Source organism: Festucalex cinctus, chromosome 17 (assembly GCF_051991245.1).
Source record: "Festucalex cinctus isolate MCC-2025b chromosome 17, RoL_Fcin_1.0, whole genome shotgun sequence".
NCBI lineage: Eukaryota > Metazoa > Chordata > Actinopteri > Syngnathiformes > Syngnathidae > Festucalex > Festucalex cinctus.
The window spans coordinates 6,626,082-6,645,646 of record NC_135427.1 but is presented as its reverse complement, the minus strand read 5'-3'; the positions used below and the strand labels follow the sequence as shown (position 1 = coordinate 6,645,646).

The window sequence follows — 19,565 nt, the reverse complement described above, 5'->3', positions numbered from 1 at the left end:
TCCCTTAAAAAGTCCACCTCTGTTTGCATGTTGAGGGTGCTTTGTGACATCCTCATGTCGTGTTTATGAATTTGTACACCACTCATTCAATGCTTCCTGCTGTATTTGATGTGTAAAAACGTATACAGGGCAAATCATTATTTCTGTACAAAAGCAACAAAGGTGGAACATATTGTTAAAACAAATGTGGGTTTAATCTGGGTATGCAGCCTCAATGTACTTTAAAAGGGGAAGTGAAGTCAAAAGATTTTCTTGACAATGCGTTCTATGCACCCCAACTAGTCTAAACATGGCATTCTCTTCAGATTGGTATTTGTGTCTGTGGAATAGGAATGAATTCAGCAGAATTATCCATGTCAGGTTGTGACCATTTTTCACATATCGCCCTTCTACTGTTGACTTGAAAATGAGGGCTCAGCTTGTGAACGTCACGTGCCCAAACTCAGAAAACAGGTGTGCCGTAACGCTCGTTACCTGAGCCGTTGGGCACTGTTATGTCATTTTTAGTCGACAGCAAGTGACAGTACAAGGCAGGGGTGTCAAACTCGGTATATAACTTAACTTAATAAAAATTAAAAAAAAAACTATATATATATATATATATATATATATATATATATATATATATATATATATATATATATAATATTGTTCCCAGAATACATTGCGTGGCGCACTTAACACATTCACTGCCAGACCAGCAAAAAAAAATGCATCATTTGATGTCTTTTTCCGTCAATGGCAATGAATGAGTTAATGACATAAGGACGTTAATCCTTATCCTTGTCATATCTATTTGTGTGATTTGTGTCATATTTAACACGTTTATGTCGGTCTATGATTTAAAAATAATAAGTAAACAAATTGTAACTTTAAATTGCGTGTAAAATAATGACATCCAGGACGATTCCCCCGCACAAGTTGCATTATTGCTCATCTGAGGACTTCTTGTGAACGGACAAATTTATTATGTTTTGATTGTGGACAGCTTATTTTATTTGTATACATAAGAAAAAAAAAAATCATCTTGCGGGCCAGATTAAACCCCTTTGCGGGCCTGATCCGGCCCACGGGCCGTATGTTTGAAACCGATGGTATAAGACAAAAAGGCTGCCCGCTAAAATGGATAAAAATCCTTGGATTTTTGTGTTTGCAGTATTGATCAGAATACTGTGTTTCGACTGGTGGGGGTACAAAGTACGTGTTATTGTAAAGAAAAATTTAAATTTTCCCTTTAACATACAAAACTACGTACAGTAGAATGTTAATTTATCAGGATATTGTTGTATTTTATGTAAATGAATGGCTCTACTCTTAAAAAACAAACAAATAAAACTGTTTGTCTTTTTTTTTTTTTTTAAAGTGTCGTCTTGTTTTACTATCTCATGAGCACATGTACACCTGATTTATATCCAGAACTGTATTTTCTATGGCAATTGTGATAGACTGAAGATTTCCAAATTGTGTTTTTGGGACATCGTCCTATATAGCGAGGACAAATGCAATAGAAAATGGATGGAAATATAACTAACGTTGTGGCTGGTGAGTGCACAACTGAAATAAAGAAGATCCATTTTTTTTGCACAAAAAAAAAACAAAACATTCAAAAGTCTTTCCCTGACGATGTTCATACCATGTTCGTCCTACAGGAAGGTGCTCAGCGTGTTATCCACAGTGGCAAGATGCAAGTACTCTGGGGGTTCCACCACGGACCCCCGGCCCTTGCCCTCGTCCTCGCTCCGACACAGAAGGGGCCTCTTTCGGTGCACGGACCCCCGGGAACGCCGCTCCAGACACGCCAGGATCATCTGGGCGAGGTCCTGCTGGAGCCGCTGGAAGTTCTCCCTGGAAAAGCAGGTCAGTGTTGACTTGATGATTTTGTATTTTTATTTTTTTCTAAAGAGTGTTTCGGTTTCAATCATACATGTTAAAATTAGTGTGTTAATTTAAAGTTCCTATAACACCACTATTTATTTATTTATTTATTTATTTATTTTCCATGCAATTGATGACCGCCCCTTACTTGGAAAGACTACATTGGGGGAATTCCAGTGCAGCAGACACATTCACGTCAAAATTTAGCAGTAATAATTTTAACAATAATGCATATATGGGGTCAAGTTGTAGTTTACAATTTTAATTAAATTAATAATTTATTTTTTTTATGTGCAGAATTTCACAAGTTGCTTCATTTTGAAGTTTAGATAGCGCTTAATATGGAAAAAAAAATGCACTGAGCTGATCAATGTCTTACAAATGCAATTATGCCATCTAGTGGCAGAAAAATGACCTCAACACAAATATCACGCATTTTTTTTACACTCATTTCTCATTTTAACAAAATTTTACGAATTCTTATGAAGTTATTGTATCAATGACTAAAATATGCAGCCATATTTCTATTAGTTTAACATTTTTTTCCCACTTTTATGTTATCAAGACTATGAAACCCCGGAAAAAAATATTTTATTGTACATTTAGAACACATATAAAATTTGCGAGTTAACTATTGAAGTCGTGATAAATTACGATTTAAAAAAAAAAAAAAAAAAAAAAAAAAAAAAAGTTTGACACGCCTACAAATTAGTTATGTAATGTTTCTCAATATAGTTGTTGGATTTACATACGTTGTGGGAGGAGTTGGGAGGTCGTAGTCTGCACCCGTCTCACCAGTCAGCCAGTAGGTTGTCTCTGTTCCTTTACCCTAGAAAAACATAAACACGCATAAACGCTCAAAATATTTCCACTATTGTAGCGTGATCATCCGTTACCTTCAAATACGTTTCACCCCTGTACTCGTACTCAAACTTGCAGTCTGTCCTCGTCAGGATATTAATAGTGGGCTGACTGACGTGGATCCGCAGGGCTGCGGCGCAAAAAAAAAAAAAGTCAGATTCATCTCATTAGGTCGACCGCGAGCTCCTCTAATTGCAACATCAATAATTACAAATGTCACAGGGCAGGAAGCGACTGGCGCGCTGCGCTAATGTCGACATGAATCAGTTTGCTCATTAAGAAGCGTGCTCACGGTGTCCCGTAGACTCCATTCGAGACGCCGTGTTGACCGTGTCGCCGAATAAACAATATCTGGGCATCTTGACCCCGACCACGCCCGCTGCGCACAGACCTGACACACGATCAAACAAGGTGGTTTGAACGGACAGCTGGTGGCGAGATTATAGTCCCAAACTGTGGACGGAGGTCTGAAAATTTGGTCTGACCCGAGTGGACGCCGATTCGTATCCACACCGGGATGCCAGGCAGATGTCGGAGCTGGAAGTTTCCCATGAAGGCCAAAATGTCCAAGGCCATGCGGCAGATATCCACCGCATGCCTGTTGCCGTTTCGGTTTGGTAGACCAGACGCCACCATGTAGGCGTCGCCGATTGTCTCCACCTGGAGAAGAGACGACGATGTTATGGAGGACCAAAATTCAAAACGAATAAATGAGTAAATTAAGTGAAAATAAAAATGGAAGTAAAAAATAGAATTCAAAAATTAAATACAAAAAATAAATAGAAATAGAAAACAAAAACAAAATATATATCCATAAATAAATTAAGTCATTAAAAATAAATGCAAAAATAAAATAGGAGATAAAAATAAATAAATAAATACATAAATAAATAGAATTAAATATCAATCAATAAATAAAAACGCTCTGCTCTCATATTTATTTATTTCATGCTGCAGACACTTAGTCTGGATGAAATATTATTCAAATGAGACTCAAGACACGCTTAGGACCGCCCCCTCATTTGAATAACATTTTGTCTTGAGTGCTGACAGAGCGTCTGCAAATAAATAAATGTGAGAGCAGAGCGTTTTTATTGATTGATTGATATTTCATTCTATTTATACATTTATTTTTATATTTATTTCCACATTTATTTTTTAAAATGTATTTTTGTTTTACCAATCTCATTTATTTTTGCTTTTATTTATTTATGTATTGATATTGTTTTTATCTCCATTTATATCTATTTTTTGTATTAAATTTTTTAATTATTTTTTTTAATATCCGCGTTTATTTTCACTTGTATTCGTTTCTGTATTTATTCATTTATTCATTTTTAAATTTGGCAGTTTTGGTCCTCGATAGACTGTACTGCCTGTGACCCGCCACACGGCGGCCTCGTCGTACCTTGTAGACGTCGTGGTGGTCCAGGATGCTGTCGAAGCCGTTGTAGATGTCGTTGAGCATGTCCACCACCTCCATGGGGGTGCTGTACTGGCACAGCGTGGTGAAGCCCACGATGTCGCTGAAATAAATGGTCACCTCGTCGTACAGCTCCGGCTCCACCACACCCGTCTCCTTCAGGCTCTTCACCACAGGGCTGCCCAAACAAAACGCGTTCAAGTTCTTCCGGATGAATTGTGCATGTAACTTGTTTTGGGGCCATTTTTTGGACGTTGAACCAACCGTGGCAGAAGCATGAAGTTGAGGCGGTCCGCTCGGTCCCTCTCCATTTTGTAAAGGGCCGTTCGCTCCCCCACCAGGTGCTCCAGGTTTTTGGAATACATCTGCAGCCGACGTATCATGTTGTCCATGTAGCTCTCGTTGTCTTTGTTGTGAATTTTACTAGAGGAAAAATGTGAGAAATTAATATATAATTGATAGAAATTACTCTCAAGCTTTCTATGGTCAATTGCGCTCATCATGCATTTTCTTAAAGCTCTTACTCCTCACAAGGGTCGCGGGTGGTGCTGGAGCCTATCCCAGCTGGGGCAGTAGGCGGGGTACACCCTTAACTGGTCGCCAGCCAATCGCAGTCAGATGTACGTAATCTTACCAATTTAATGCAAACAAATTCAAGACCTGCATCAACAATTCTAAACCACTACAATCTATAGCTACAATAATTTTAAAATACACGACTATTTCTATAATATTTTGGCAGAATTTCTGCTCTGACAATCAAAACCAATTGTCACAATTTTTTCATATATATGAATTTTTTATTTTTTTTTTTTTACCTGATGATTTTGCCCAAACAGCTTTCTATCTTCTTGAAATCTGGTCTTTTCTCAGCATCCTCCTCCCAACAACTTTTTATCAGCATGTATACCTAAAGGTACATAAATAATAATAATAATAATAAATAAATAAGAGTTCATCATGATTTCACTATTATTACTGGTGTTCCCCAGTTGTGCAAATCTGAGTAATTGACGACCCCCCTTAAATGTTGCGACGAGATGGCGGCAATGCACTACTTTTGTCTAAATGAAGCTCCTCCACGTATGTCAACAAGGTGCTTTGGTGCCAATATAAAACATTTTTGTTTTGGTACAAAAACGACGACTAGGTGATTTTTAGCAAATAATGGGAGATACGTTTATAAAAAAAAAAAAAAAAAAAAAAAACAGAGACTACCCGATAAAGGTAATAAGTTTTAATATCACTTTGAATGTGTATGTTACAATAATACTGTGTAATCACGGGACACGGTGCGCTGTACATTAGCATCCTGACCTCAAGTTCTTTCTCTGTAGCCGTGTCAAAGTCCAGATCAGGTCTGAAGTAGGACATGATGACCTTTGATAACTTTTCTGGACACACACACACACACAATTATTTACATGGATATAAAAATCACATCGCTACAGGGGGGAGTCAAATTTCAAACACTGAATCTGTATTCATGTTTGACCTGCACGGTCAGAGCAACATTCAGTGTAGAAGGTCGATTTCCTGAGAACGATCTCCTGAGCGATGATGGCGAAACTGTATACGTCTCCTTTCTGCGAGGTGCCCTGTTTCCTCAAGTGCTCGGGCGCCGTCCACAAGTCTGAGAGGAGACGGCAAGGCACGGAGTGAATGGCGTGAAAATCAATCGAGTGACGTATCTGCACTTTTGACCTCTGCCAGGCTTGAGGAAAGAGTTGCAGCCGAAATCCGTGATCTTGACCACCATGCGGTTGTCCACCACGCAGTTGGTGGACTTGAGGCGGCCGTGCACCTGGATGGCACTGGCGTGGAGGTAGGACATGCCCTGCGCAGACGGGATACCACGGAGAAAGTCAAGTTTGATTCGAGCTTGGGCGCCCTCTGCTGGCAGAAAGGAGGATCTGCAGCAACATTTTGTGTTTGCCCAGGTGAGTGACATTCGCCATAGAAACCCTGTATAGTTTTGTGTCCGCATTTGCAAATGAACCTTTTTACATTTATTATTTTTTTTTTTACTGTCTAGCCATCCATTTTTTCCTAAAAATAAATAAATAAATAAATAAAGTTTTGATTTGGAGGCCATCTTGATGCCAAAGAACTGTTACGAAGTGAATATTAATTATGATTCATTTGGTAATAATTTAAACCACGATTAGGACCATTATTTGTTTTTTGGTACAAAACGTAAAAAAAAATATTAAGACAAATACATTTCTGTGAAATACTATAATTATGTAAGTTCCTTTTGGATCAATCAAGATTTATTAAAACATTTTAAAATAAAAATGTGCAAATATATACATTTAAACAACTCAAAATTAGTATTAATAATCTTTTATTTTTGTTCATGATTATGCAGTTTTTGTTATTGTGGAGTTTAATAATTGCAATTGTAAATGAATTTTGATTAATTGCACAGCCCTACTTTGCTGCCATTTTGTTGTATCTTGGTCGAAGGAACCATGGCAAAGTTTTTTGTGGACCCGACCCAAAATAGTGGGTGATGACTGGGTTACTATAGTTTATTGATTTCTTTGATTTTCCTTCATCATGTTTTAATATTAGTTGAACAAAAAGTCTTTTTAGCTTAATTTTGAATTCCAAGGCTTGTACTTGAGCAAACTCCTACTAGAGAATTTAGGAATAAACCTCAGTTTTTATTTCCACACAGAGGTGCAGTTAAAGGCCCGGTCTGCCGTTTTCACTCAGGAAAAGACGCTTTTTAAATACAGGATTTCAACAAACAAACTACTTCTCAATTTACAGATCTGGGCTTCTCTTAATTTCTGGTGGTGATTTTTTTTTTTCCCCTAAACCCCCACGCCCCCAGCCTGTTGTATTTTGCCATTTTTTGTTTGTTTTGTAAACAGCGGGACGTTTTTGTGGTAAGACAGTGTTTTATAACCGTCCAGCCAATCGCAGAGCGGGGGGTGGCCTTGTCGCAAACGCGAATTTGTCAGCTGCGTGACGTCACTTCAATTTGGCAATTTGACAGCATGCACATTTTTACTCACTCACTCACTCACTCACTCACTCACAGAAGCTTACATGTGTGAATGAGTGAGTAAAAAAGGCTGGTTGGGTGGGGGTTTAGGAAAAAAACGCCACCAGACATTAAGAGAAGCCCAGATTTGAATGCAATGAATGACTTAACCGAAAAAAACAACAACAAAAAAACAGGCTCGTTCATCATTGCAACATTTTGTCACCTTGGCGATGTCATACATGACGGAGATCTTGAACTCCCAGTCCATGAACGTCTCCTCTGGATAGGACACCTTGTCATTCAGCACATACTGATACGGTAAAGACAGAAGAACAAAGTCAGCTTTTGTACGGTTAACATTTTGTATGAGGAAATGAGCGCGCGCACGTCATTACGCACCCTAAGCGACCCCCGCTCACCATACTCAAACACCCCAAACACGCCCTGATCGAACTTCACTGTGCCGTAGAACTTGGTCAGGTTGTAATAGTCGATTTGCAGGAGCTGCAGAGTAAAAGGACGATTCATGAGAAGTCGAAAAATGTGTATTCCCGCGCGCGTTTTCATGCCTCACCGCGTGAAGTTCCCCTTTCTGGGTCTCGTTGAAGTTCCCGTCCGAGTGGTTGAGCTCCTTCAGGATGACAATCTGAAACGTTGGCACTAGGATCAATATCAAACATCACGAATACGTTTCGATCCTTCAGCCCGTTGACTACCTTCTTATCATAGAGTGCACGGCGGATCTTGTAGTCCTTTTTTCTCTCTTCAATCTGATGGGAGATGACGTGTCGGACGCTTTAACACGCAGAAAGTGTACAACTTTAAAGTTTGTTGGGATGTCTGAACGTCATACCTTCAGATAGACTTGGTTGAGCGAGTTGTCCTCCAGCAGCGTGACGAGGTCAGAGGGGATGTGGGAGATGGACCACCGTTTCCTCAGGAGACGATCTCTTCTGTTCTGTCTGGATAGTCGGTCAAATATCATTGAAGTTTGAAGTTTATTGAACATGTAAACATAACTAACATATAAACATAAACAAATAGCAAGTAAAAATTAAGAGAAAGAAGAAAAAAAAAAGGCAAATCTTGTCTGAATAAATTTGAATATTTAGGGGGATTTTTTTTTTTCATATTAAACACGAGATATTTTTTATTTATATATATATATATATATATATGTATATATAGGGGGGCACTGATCTATCGGCTGAGATCGGAATCTGCCCGGATTTCCTTAATTTGGGGAACAGTGATTGTCCGATCTTTTAAAATAAATGTGAATGTTTCCACCGATTTTATTTTAATGCAGATGTCTGAAAAGTCAGCTGAGATGACAAATAAGGTTTTCATTTTTATTTGGGAGAGCTAGTTATTGTCATGGCCTGGGTCGCATGCGCCAGAGTTCATGACCTGTTATGTGTCTGTTTAGGTACTGATGTAACAAGTGTTTGTTTACATAACGTGATGTTCGTGATGTCAAACTTTAATGTTTTAGGTGATGTCTGGACTTGATGTGATGTCGTTCTTTACGAGTCACTGTCTGTAGACGCAGTCTGTGAATTGTGTGTGTGGTTTGCCGGATTATTGCTCAACTGTTTCGGTGTACAGCGTCTCTAGAGTTTCCGCCTCTCAATGTGAATAAATGGAGAAAATCTTATTTGTGTCCGCATCTGGGATCCCAAACCTTTCAGTACACAACAGTTATATCCGCACCCATTTCAATTGTATTGATCATACAAACGTAACAAGAAGCTCCGTCACCTGTAGAATATGAAAGCAATGATGGCCACCACCACCACGGTCACTCCCAAGACGATGACGACGGTGTCAATTGACGGCGGCTCTGGGAGGAGGAAAAAGTCACACGTTCTAGAGCGAGAAACATATCCAGGCTACTGTCGCCCAAACACGAACGCCACAGGCTCTACCTTCATCCGGTTGGAAATTCGGAAGTCTTGTCCCCCAGACAAATGAGGGCTGGTCCTCAACTTGCATGGTCACGTTGAGCTCGGTGTCGTACTCGAATAAAATACGATACTGGAGACAAAATAATGTACTGAAGCATTACAATTCTCGTTATATGCTGCATAAATGACTAAATAGCTTATTTTTAGTTATTTATTATTAGGGATGTAACGATAACGTCAATATCGTGATATCGCGATATTAAAAACTGCCACAATATATCGTCGTCATCAGGTCACGATATTAAAAGCAGCACATCTGTTAAAAAAAAAAAAAAAAAGTCAGGTTGATTTCCATTTATGCAGTTCTAGCACCCTCTGCTGGCAGTTTTTTTTTAGTGCAGTTTAATTTTCAGAAGGCATGTTTTGGCCCTTGTAATGATCAGATGAAGGGGAACGTAATTTGTCGATATGTGGAGGAACTCAGTGTGCTTGCATTAGTGCCTCAATATGTATATTATATGTATATATTATATATAATATTTATAATATTTTATATTTTTCATTGCTTTAATGTACAAAAATACTTTCTTTTTTTAGTATGAGCTAATTTTTTTTACAGTATTGAGGTTTTTTTTGTTATATACCATTTTTTTTTTTTTTATTTGTCATTGCATTAATGTATAAAAACTTTTTTTCATTTTTTTTACAATATTGTAACCTTTTTTGTTTCGTCAACCTCTCTGCGATATCGTGATAATTATATCGTGACTTTCGTTTCGTGGTTATATCGTTACATCCCTATTAATTTTTTTAATTATTAATAATACAATTTGTATTTATCCATTACTTATAAATACCATAATTAAATACCTTGTAATCATTAGTGGTGTAAATGACGGAGAGATTCACATCTCTGTCTCCCTGCTTGTCGAGCCGATAATTCCCGGCGATGCCTGGACAAGAGCGCAAAGAACGTTGCCACGGTAACCAATCTGCCAATCACCTCAGTATAAATGATTGACGGGCCGACAGCCTTCTGCTGCTGTCCCGTCAGGCCCGTGGGCATCATAACTGCTGCCCACATTTATTGCTCGACTCAAGACGAAGCATCCAAAAAAAAAAAAAACAATCGCGAGATTTGGTCGCTTACCGTTAAAGGAGATGTTCCGAAGGTAATTCACGGTAACGTATGGCATCTTGTGAGCCCCTGAGTGAGGATTTGCGATGATGTCCTTAATCACCTGACTAACCAGTACCACTGAGTCGTGGTATGCAGCCATGTAGTCATTCATCTGCGTGAAGATGAGACAAATTTAGTGATGTAAAAAGGCTCTTTTACTAAATCATCCCTGAGGCTGAATACTCGTGTATCCACCGTGATGAAAAATGCATCCTTACTGTGCTGTTGCTTTTCGGGTCCGAGTTGATCGTGTAATTCCTGGTGTCGGGCATGGTGAGCACCAGCACATTCTTCATGGATGGATGAGCCGTAGAGTTGATGTAGTACTGATCGCTGTGGAAAGGAGGCGAGTGAGCGATTGTCACAATGGACTTGACAATTTTGGTATTGCTGTGGTGCCCAAATGTTTTCAAAGAAAATTGCATTGAATTTTACTTCAACTGTCAAAAATGGCGACCAGCTTCGGTCAAAAATAATGAACGCATTTCAGTCACACGCCACGTCAAAGGACTAACTTGTAGAGATCGATAAGGATGAAGAGAATTTCACTGCTGTCTGCTTCCGCTGAGAGATTCTTCACCGCCACAACGTCTTTCACAGAGCCGCACATGATGAATACTGCAAAGAGAATCGTCTTTATCAAATCTCTTTTTATCGTCAGTATCAGTAGTGAAGACTTACGGTTGCTTGTCCTGTTCCTGCGCAGCGACAGGACTGTTTTGAGGTCCTCTGGTTTGCGCAGCATCGTTCTATCCACCTTCTGCGCGAACATGTCCGGGGCTGATTCCAGTGCATTTATATACCTGCGAAAATGAAAGGCTGGAGTTTACCCAGAATCGTAATAATTGGCTGGAATGAATACAATAAGTGAACTACATTTTTTTTTTTTTGTACCAGCTGCTTCATAAAGTTGTTAAATATTAATCATAATTGAGCTTTCTGCCATAGGTATCTAGTACAGAGCCTTGAGGTACACCACAATAAATTGAAAAGCATTTGTACAAGTCACAAACACCGCTTGGTGTCTCACCAAAAGCAATCCTCCGTGCTTGTGTCTAACTTGTAAACATAAGCTGTCTCCCACGGCGGCTTGATGTCGTTCTTTTCTTTCCAGAAGTGGACGAAAAAGTCAGAGATTTTGCGGGCGGGCGGCAGGAGGCGCTGCAGGTTGAGCGTGTTGTCACAGGCCGTTCCGAAGCTGCCGGCCGAGATGATGGGCGTGCTTAATTTTAGGCCCTTCTCAGCGCTGGCAACGGGGGAGTGAAAAAAAGAACGCGTGAATCCGACGCTGCGGCGAACATCCTCGGGAGGGATGTTTGGAGATGCACTTACTCGACCAAGGGGAAGGTGGCGTACGTGCACGTGGGGCCCAGCACGGCGCAGCCCAGGCTGTTTGAATGCTGCAGAGAAATCGCACGGTGTGAGTTGATTTTTTTTTTTACGCACTTAAAATATTTTATTTGAGTTCATACCTATGAAGTGTTATGTAAATTTTTAACTAAATAATGACTTCACTATAAATAATGTATCTTTGTTCATCTAAAGTGGATTTAAATAGTCTGCACACCCCTGTTCAAATGACACAAATAAGTAAATAATTTAAAAACCTTTTCCACTAATTATGTAACCTATAATCTGTACAACGCAATAGAAATTAAAAAATATATATTTTCAAGGCGGGATTTAACATGGTTGCAAAAGTGTGCACACCCCCTTAAAACTTTTTTTTTTTTTTTTTTTTTTTTTTTTGTCAGTCACCCAATCGTATTTAATCTCGATGTCAAAAGGGAGTCAACACACCTGCCACTATTTAAATATGTTAAATATTCTTAAATGTTCAGATGTTCTAGTCGGCTTTTCCTGTATAAAATCATTTTTAATCTTATCCAGGGTATTACGTAATATTTTCGTGATGTTACTATGAAAATATTCAGTTGTACTCACCATTAGATTTTTCAACTCAGTCACTCCTTCACACGCGCTACTGTGGCAGCCTCTTTTTTGGTAGGAGGTTGTGTTGAAGCCACCAAATTTCACCGTGAGATTGAAATTTGTGTCTTTAATATGTATGGTGGGAACATGGAAAACAGAAAGGGCAAACAGGTGTATTATTAATAAGTTGAGTTTATCACTTGGGGGGGCAATAAAGTCAGTAGAAACTTGTCAATAAATCATAACCTGTAAACAGTCGATATGGTGCTTTAGTACTTCTTTAGCGTCTCACAATCAACTTGCATAAAAAGTCCGTTTGAACAAATCTAACTGTCAGCAAGATTTATTAACCTGACAAATTACATCCAATCGCTTGTCATTGCATCACTTGAAAGCAAGTACATAAAAAAAAAATTAAAAAAAAGAAGAGGACAGTGTTATTGCTGGAAAAAAAGATTTCAACACCAAAAATTTGAAGGCAGAAGCGAGCTTAGCAAATGCGCAAGCGTTTTCTTACCGTTTTCTTGCACGGACTCCGACTCCAAGGCCTTCAGTATTTGTCCCCGGACAAACTTTAAGCTCCAGGGAGACTCCTCGTCGTCCAGGAGGATCACGTTCATCGAGATGCCTCTTAAACACTGTTTGATACTGTGATGCGATGCCATGAGAGTCCCAAAGGTACACAACCACAAGAACCATCGCCCTGAAGCCATTTTGGCTGTATTTAGCCTCTTAAGCTAGAAAAAGAAAAAAATCCATGAAGGCTTCCTGCGTTTTCTTCAGGTCCACGCGATATTAAAATGCAAAAATATCACACAAAAAGATCCTGCAGCTGACCTCTCACATCTGTTTTTGAAACGTCTGTCTCTTGAAAAAATATGGATCACTTCCTCTGTTTCCCACCGGCGCTTCACACACACCAACTTGTTAATATACAACCAGCAGAGACCCAAGAAGGCCATATAACATCCTCTCGTCATGCCAAGGTCTGAATGAATTATGAGCACGAGCACAGTTAAACACGCATTCACAATGGAGACGATAAGCACAGTGACGACTACTTGTGCCTGGAAGCATTGTGGTAAAAGCATAAAGACATAAATCCAGATTTGATTTCAAAAAGCCTTTGATGTACAGTATCATCCTTCCACAGCAGTGGCAGATCAGAACAAATGTTTCCTCTCGTTGTGGCAATTAGGCTAAGTGTCAAGAATTATGGTACAAAATGGCGAGTCAGGCCAACATTTTGAGGGTTTTCCCATGCTCACATTTGTGGTAAAAATGCCAGTTTGACTAAGCAACATGACATTTGCTAGGCATGTGATGAGTAGACGCACAAAAAGTGGCAAATCCAATGTCCGAAAAGTAGTCTGGAAGTCTGCAGTTTGGTTTGAAGCAGCCATTTTTGGCAATTTCCAAGGCTCGACAAAAACAAACCGCCATCGTGGAGATTTGTCCAAATTGCTACCAATCTGTAACCAGTGTAGTAATTAATAGCTGCTGTATATTTTAAGTCCTTATATTGACACATTTATAAAACTGATGTTTTGATACACAAAAGTTTTAAATCAAAATCAACAAGTATCAACAATCAAAATAAATCAATCAAAAACATCAAAGTCAACAGGAAGTGCCCCAACTTGAACAGAAAGTGACCTGAATGTGCCCCAAAATCAACAGGAAGTGACCCGGAAGTGCCCCATAATCAACAGGAAGTGCCCCAACTTGAACAGGAAATGACCTGAAAGTGCCCCAAAATCAACAGGAAGTGCCTCAACTTGAACAGGAAGTGACCTGAAAGTGCCCAAAAATCAACAGGAAGTGACCCGGAAGTGCCCCTTAATTAACAGGAAGTGCCCCAAAATCAACAGGAAATGACCCGTAAGTGCCCCATAATCAACAGGAAGTGACCTGAAAGTGTCCCAAAATCAACAGGAAGTGACCCGTGTGTGACAGAGGCTGATTGTTTCTTTGTGCTATGTTAATTCATATCTAGTTTACTTTTGTTTCTCCTGGTAGGAGAATTGAGAAGAGATTCTCAATGCTGAACTGGCTGCAGACAGAAGAAGCTGCATGAACGTGGCCACATTTAAACTCAAACACTAAAGGAGCAGCCATCAACAAACATCCCAACATGTTGACATCTCTTAACCCAACCAAGTGCATTGACACCAGGCGCGTGGCATTTTACAATATAGTCATGCACACGTAAACACATTGTTTAATTAATAACAGAAATCCCATATCTGTTTATCATTATCTGTTTAATCCAACCACAACTGTGACATGCCCCTCCCCCTTCTGCACGTGTTCTTGGACTCTCATAAAAGATCGTTTGACTCATTTGAATATGGAACAGGGTTACGGCGTACAGTATAGTTTGCACTCTTGTGTGTATTGGTCATAACTGGCATGCCATTATCTTTATTTTAGTTTTCACTTAGTCACACATGTTGCATATTTGTATCGTAATGTTGCTCCTGGTGGAAACTAAAGCAAGCGCATGAAGAAAAGAGTGTGGTCAAAATATTGAATCTATTTATTCCAACATGTTATCACACACACACGTATGTGAATACAGCCAAGTTTATTCAAATGCTATCTAAGTGCAAAAAAAGACATTCACAGTGATTTGACACAAATGGGACAAAAAGTGCTATTGATCTCTAACACAGCTGTGAGAATCAATCAAATGTGACTGCATCATGGAACACTCGCTACTCAAAGAAAAATAACATTTAGTGACGAGCTGCTCAAGCAACAAAGCTGCTAAGTATTCAAAATGACTCAGATTAGGTTGAAATTAGTCTTAATGCTGATTAAGAGTCCAGTACAGTATTGAAAAAGGCCAAGACGTAAAAGGCAGCCTTGAACATTCCAATAGTTACAAACAAAATAAATAGGTCAATAAATAATAAATAGTCACTGCAAACCTACAACACAAACTCTTCCTACTTGCGATCACTTCCTGTATGAAAATCTAACAATGACCCTCACGTGGTTACTTTTTTTCCATTTCATTTTTAGAAAATCTCCGCCTGCCTCGCAAATGTTCATCCAGCTGAAAAAGAGACGACGACCGCCATTTTGTCTTCCATTTTCACTTCTTGTAAGGTGTTAAATGGCCAAGTCTCCCAATTGTTTTGTAAGTTTCCGTTTATTCTTCCTCCACCTTGTCATGACCTCCCACCCGATTGCGTCTCCAATCTGAAACATTTCAACCCAATAACACATTCAGGCTACATTCAATCATGTGACTTCAAACCTTCTACCTGTTTTTGACTCCGTTTTCACCCCTTCACTTCCTGTACCTCGTGCGCTCAATCACAACTTTTCTAGCCCAGCCGCTCTCGCAAGAGCCGAAGCGGGACATCGCGTGGTCTAGGAGCTGATGATCTGACCCGACCAAGTCTCGTGCTTGCTTCCCGGCTTCAGGTGCGTGATCGCCACCTCCACCGCCTGGATCTTCTGCATCTTGGGGGGGATGGGGCACACCTTGTACGTCACCTCGTCGCCTTCCATCGGCACGTACTCGCCCTCGATGCTGTCAGAGAGGGCACAATTCCGTTAAAAAAAAAATCCAATTTAAATTGTGAGTATAGCAAAAAAGATATATAAGTACTTTCGGACCAGGATGGATGTATGGACTGACTACCTTACACTCTTATAATATATACCTTAGGGAAATTTCCATACATCCATTTTCCCGTTAGGGTTACTAGGTTATCTGTTTATCTCTGGTTAATAAAAGTAACAATTATTTTGCCAACGTTTTGTAAGAAGAAAATGCAACTTTCCCTTGTTGGGTCACCACAGCGAGTCGACTCGCATGGTCCTGATTTGAACCCAAATCCCAGAGTCCAAACCCACCGTTTTCTAAAAATGTTGCATTAAATTGACTTCAACTTCAGTACAAAAAAAAAAATATGTCAAAAATGACAACTAGTTTCAGCTCTTCAGTCAAATTCAATCATTCAACTCAATCTGCTGGATCAAAAATAATTAACCTTGGGTAAAAGTAACCAAATGTGCTCAAAATCCACAGCTACCCAACAACTAAAAAAAAAAAGAATAAGTTAAAATTATAAAAACAGCTTTTCTGTTGGGAGAAAATATCCCAATTTGGCACAAAAATGGATTGATAGACTACTTGGGTAAATTTGACTCGATTTTCTGAGTTGATTTGTACAAAATGACCCAATTGTTTTATCGCTCCTTTTTTTTTTTTTTTTTTAAATAATTACCCAAATTAGGTTATTTTGACATAACTGTTTTTAGAGCGAAGCCACACATTAAAAACATTTGGGTAAAAAATAAAAAAATAAATTAAAAAAAAGCCCAGCTTTGTTGGAATATTGTTAATTTTTGTAATGGTTTGTAAAAAAAAAAAAAAAAACAATTTGTCAGCTTGTTTTGCGTGTTATTCATTTTGACCATTTTTTGTGGGTTGAATGTATAACGCAAAAAATTGGGTCAGTCCCATGTTGGCCCATATGAAACTTTTTTTTTTTTTTTTTTTTTTTTAACGAAATCTTTGTGGAGTTCAGCATTTTTTTTAGTGCGTTGTCGTGTCAATGTAGAGTCAAATTAGTTTTTCCGACTAATTGCACAAAGAACTGCGCGACTCTTCGTCTTCGCTCACTCGGAGACGTGGACAAAGATGTCTTCTCCTCCATGAGAGGGCCGAATGAACCCGTGACCCTGCGAGCGGGAGAAGTTCTTACACACGCCCTTGAACGCGGGACCCGATTTAGCTCGTACCGTCCTGCACACAAACCAGGATGGAGATTTGCATCGTGTGATTGTTATGATGTCCCGAAAATGCACAAAACTTTTGAATGGGCAAAAAAAAAAAATGTGTAACTTACGCCGAGTATGTGCGAGTGCGTTTGGTGGGCAGCGGGGAGGGCAGCTCTCCGCCGGGCTGAGGGGGCTTCCTCTCCCTCTCCCAAACCCTGCTTCCCTCTCGCAGGAAGGGGAAGGAGATCTGAAGCGGGGCGCGAGGGGACGCCAGAGGCGGCGGGGGCCCCGTCGGCGACGAGGGCTCAGTGTCGGACATGTTGGGGAGGCATGAGCAACAACTGAGGTAGGACAAAAGGAATATAAAAGGTCAATATGAGGGCCCCCATAAAGGAATTGTGGGGACCTCAGTAACCTGGCCCAACACATTCTATAATAAATATTTTTTATAGATAAGTTTAGAGTAAAAGTCAAGACAAATAAAGCCACCTTACACGCGGTTAACGTTCAACAATTGAGTTTACGAAGCAGATGACACACACACACGCTGTCAGCTGGCCCGATTTGATAAGTAACCTAAATAATTGAACAAGTTGCCCGGAGCTCTTTTTATTAGCAGGCTTATTCAGGCCATGGAGGAGGAGTCAGCCGAGTTTCCATGCTGCTTGCTTGTCTTGCAGTGGATGAAAACTTCCATTAGACCAGTGCTTCGCAATTGTTTTCTGTCATAAAAATCAAATTAAATCCTATTTTTGACTGACCATGTCAAACCATATGCTCACACTCCTGAAATGCTCTCATACACACTACTGAAATGGTTTCAGAGTCCACTATTCAAACACTCTCACACTATTGAAATGCTCTCACAAAACTGCTGTTTTTTTGGGGGGGGTTTTCTCACACTACTCATGCTTTCATGCACACTGTTGTGGTGCCACGGAAACTACAGAATTTTTTTTATTTTTTATTTTTGCTCTAGCTATCACTACTCCGACGCTCTCACATAGGGGGGGTTAAAAAAAATCGATTCGGCAATATATCGCGATACTACATCGCGCGATTCTCGAATCGATTCAATAAAAAAAATCGATTTAAAAAAAAAATAAAATTAAGAGCTCAGAATTATTCATTCGGTAGTCTTACCGATTCAACGTCTTATCATCATTGCCTTTTTTTTTTTTTTTTGTGTGTGAATCGATTTTTAAACTTCCATTTTTAATGGAAAAATATTCAACAAAACGTCTGACTTCGGGTTAGGATTCACACCTTGAGCATGGAAGAATGTGATATGAACGGAACATTAAGCCTTAATATTTTTATTTTAATGCTGTTCAAACATGAAACAGATTACAACCTCTATAAGACTGAAATTTCAGATAAATAAATAATACATTTTCATATAAATCTTACACTCTACAAGCTTACTGATTAGTATTTTCTAAATTTGAATGAAAAAAATCGCAACAATCGAGTTATAAATTTGTATCGGGATTAATCGGTATCGAATCGAATCGTGACCTGTGAATCGTGATACGGATCGAATCGTCAGGTACTAGGCAATTCACACCCCTAGAATTACTTTTTTTTTTTTTTTTTTTTTCCCCCCCATGTTTCAGTACTAGTGAGAGCGTTAATCCTGATTTATGTCCCTGGTGGCTCCTCATATTCCATCTTTTTGATCATCCCATGGTAAGATGGAGATGAAAATGAGCTGAAAAAGCTCAGTGGCTGGATGGAGGGGACACACACAAAAGGGCAAAAAACAAAACAAAACAAAAAATCCCCCCAGCCTCCTCCCTTGTGAAAGCATTGTGGTTGTCTGTGCATCAGTATGGGAGACACGTCAACACTCTCTCACACAAACACTCGAAACTTTCAGTCCTGTAAAGAGCCCTCGTATTATAGCACCATATGTCTTGCCCAGTTTAAATAATTCACAACACTAAAAAGCCTTCAGGCGTTTTATTTCTAGAACATTCTCTGTGCCAGGCGGCTTCCTTACACATGCACACAAATAGGCTAACGTTGACTGTTATGGCGAACCGAATAATAATAATAATAAAGGTTGTTAAATCTGTGCACGTTCCAACTGTTTTTGATTTAGTTGGTGACGTAACAAAGGCGACAATTGAGAAGAGAAAAAAATAAATAAATCCGTGATGTCTGCCTGCACATTATCATCAACATTATCCTCAAACTGGGTTTCGTCAAACTATCGCACTTACCGTCACAAGCGATCTGGTGTCAATCAAAGGCGCTGAACAGACGATGATGTCATGAAATCAGTCCACAGTGGACTGGTCAATGTCCGTTTTTTTGTTTTGTTTTGTTTGTTTGGTGGTGTGGATGCGATGCACGCAGGCGGGACTAGATCAGAATGGGTGGAGGGAGGGGTGAAAAAAAAAAAAAGATTCCCCATATACACTGAATTCTTTGTTCACGTTTGGAAGCATATTCGGGGCTTTTAATGCATACAACATCTCAAAAGTGAAGTTTAATTGCACGCAGGGTTTCTAATTGTTAAATTTCCACTAAGTCTACAAAGAACATGTTTTCTTTATTATAATTTTGATGATTATATCTTACAGGTAAAACCCCAAATTTAGCATCAGAAGAAAATAGAAAATGACCAAAGAAACCATTAAAAAA

At 39.3% G+C, this 19,565-nt stretch overlaps 2 protein-coding genes and 1 long non-coding RNA gene across 3 annotated transcripts; 1 reads left to right on the top strand and 2 right to left on the bottom strand.

The window, feature by feature from the left end:
* Positions 1-204: 204 nt before the first annotated feature.
* gucy2cb (guanylate cyclase 2Cb) lies at positions 205-13,330 on the bottom strand. Its single transcript, XM_077503771.1, has 28 exons — positions 13,014-13,330; positions 12,694-12,913; positions 12,189-12,301; positions 11,577-11,644; positions 11,275-11,490; positions 10,926-11,047; positions 10,760-10,862; positions 10,421-10,577; positions 10,215-10,356; positions 9,935-10,017; positions 9,068-9,194; positions 8,919-9,000; positions 8,011-8,119; positions 7,874-7,927; positions 7,732-7,803; positions 7,557-7,661; positions 7,381-7,467; positions 5,864-5,996; positions 5,655-5,792; positions 5,477-5,553; positions 4,978-5,069; positions 4,424-4,582; positions 4,145-4,337; positions 3,222-3,396; positions 3,029-3,127; positions 2,772-2,866; positions 2,628-2,704; positions 205-1,845 (listed from the first exon to the last, which is right to left on the bottom strand). Exons 2-28 carry the CDS (start codon positions 12,887-12,889, stop codon positions 1,644-1,646), a joined length of 3,276 nt encoding a protein of 1,091 aa, XP_077359897.1. The 5' UTR covers positions 12,890-12,913; positions 13,014-13,330; the 3' UTR covers positions 205-1,643.
* Positions 10,190-15,613, top strand: LOC144005527 (uncharacterized). The gene is made up of 3 exons (XR_013279594.1): positions 10,190-11,664; positions 15,204-15,321; positions 15,516-15,613. It is a non-coding gene; the product is annotated as an uncharacterized LOC144005527 (long non-coding RNA).
* csdc2a (cold shock domain containing C2, RNA binding a) lies at positions 14,693-19,288 on the bottom strand. Its single transcript, XM_077503769.1, has 4 exons — positions 19,142-19,288; positions 17,045-17,257; positions 16,819-16,941; positions 14,693-15,720 (listed from the first exon to the last, which is right to left on the bottom strand). The coding sequence occupies exons 2-4, from the start codon at positions 17,233-17,235 to the stop codon at positions 15,558-15,560; spliced, it is 477 nt and encodes a 158-aa protein (XP_077359895.1). The 5' UTR covers positions 17,236-17,257; positions 19,142-19,288; the 3' UTR covers positions 14,693-15,557.
* Positions 19,289-19,565: the final 277 nt, after the last annotated feature.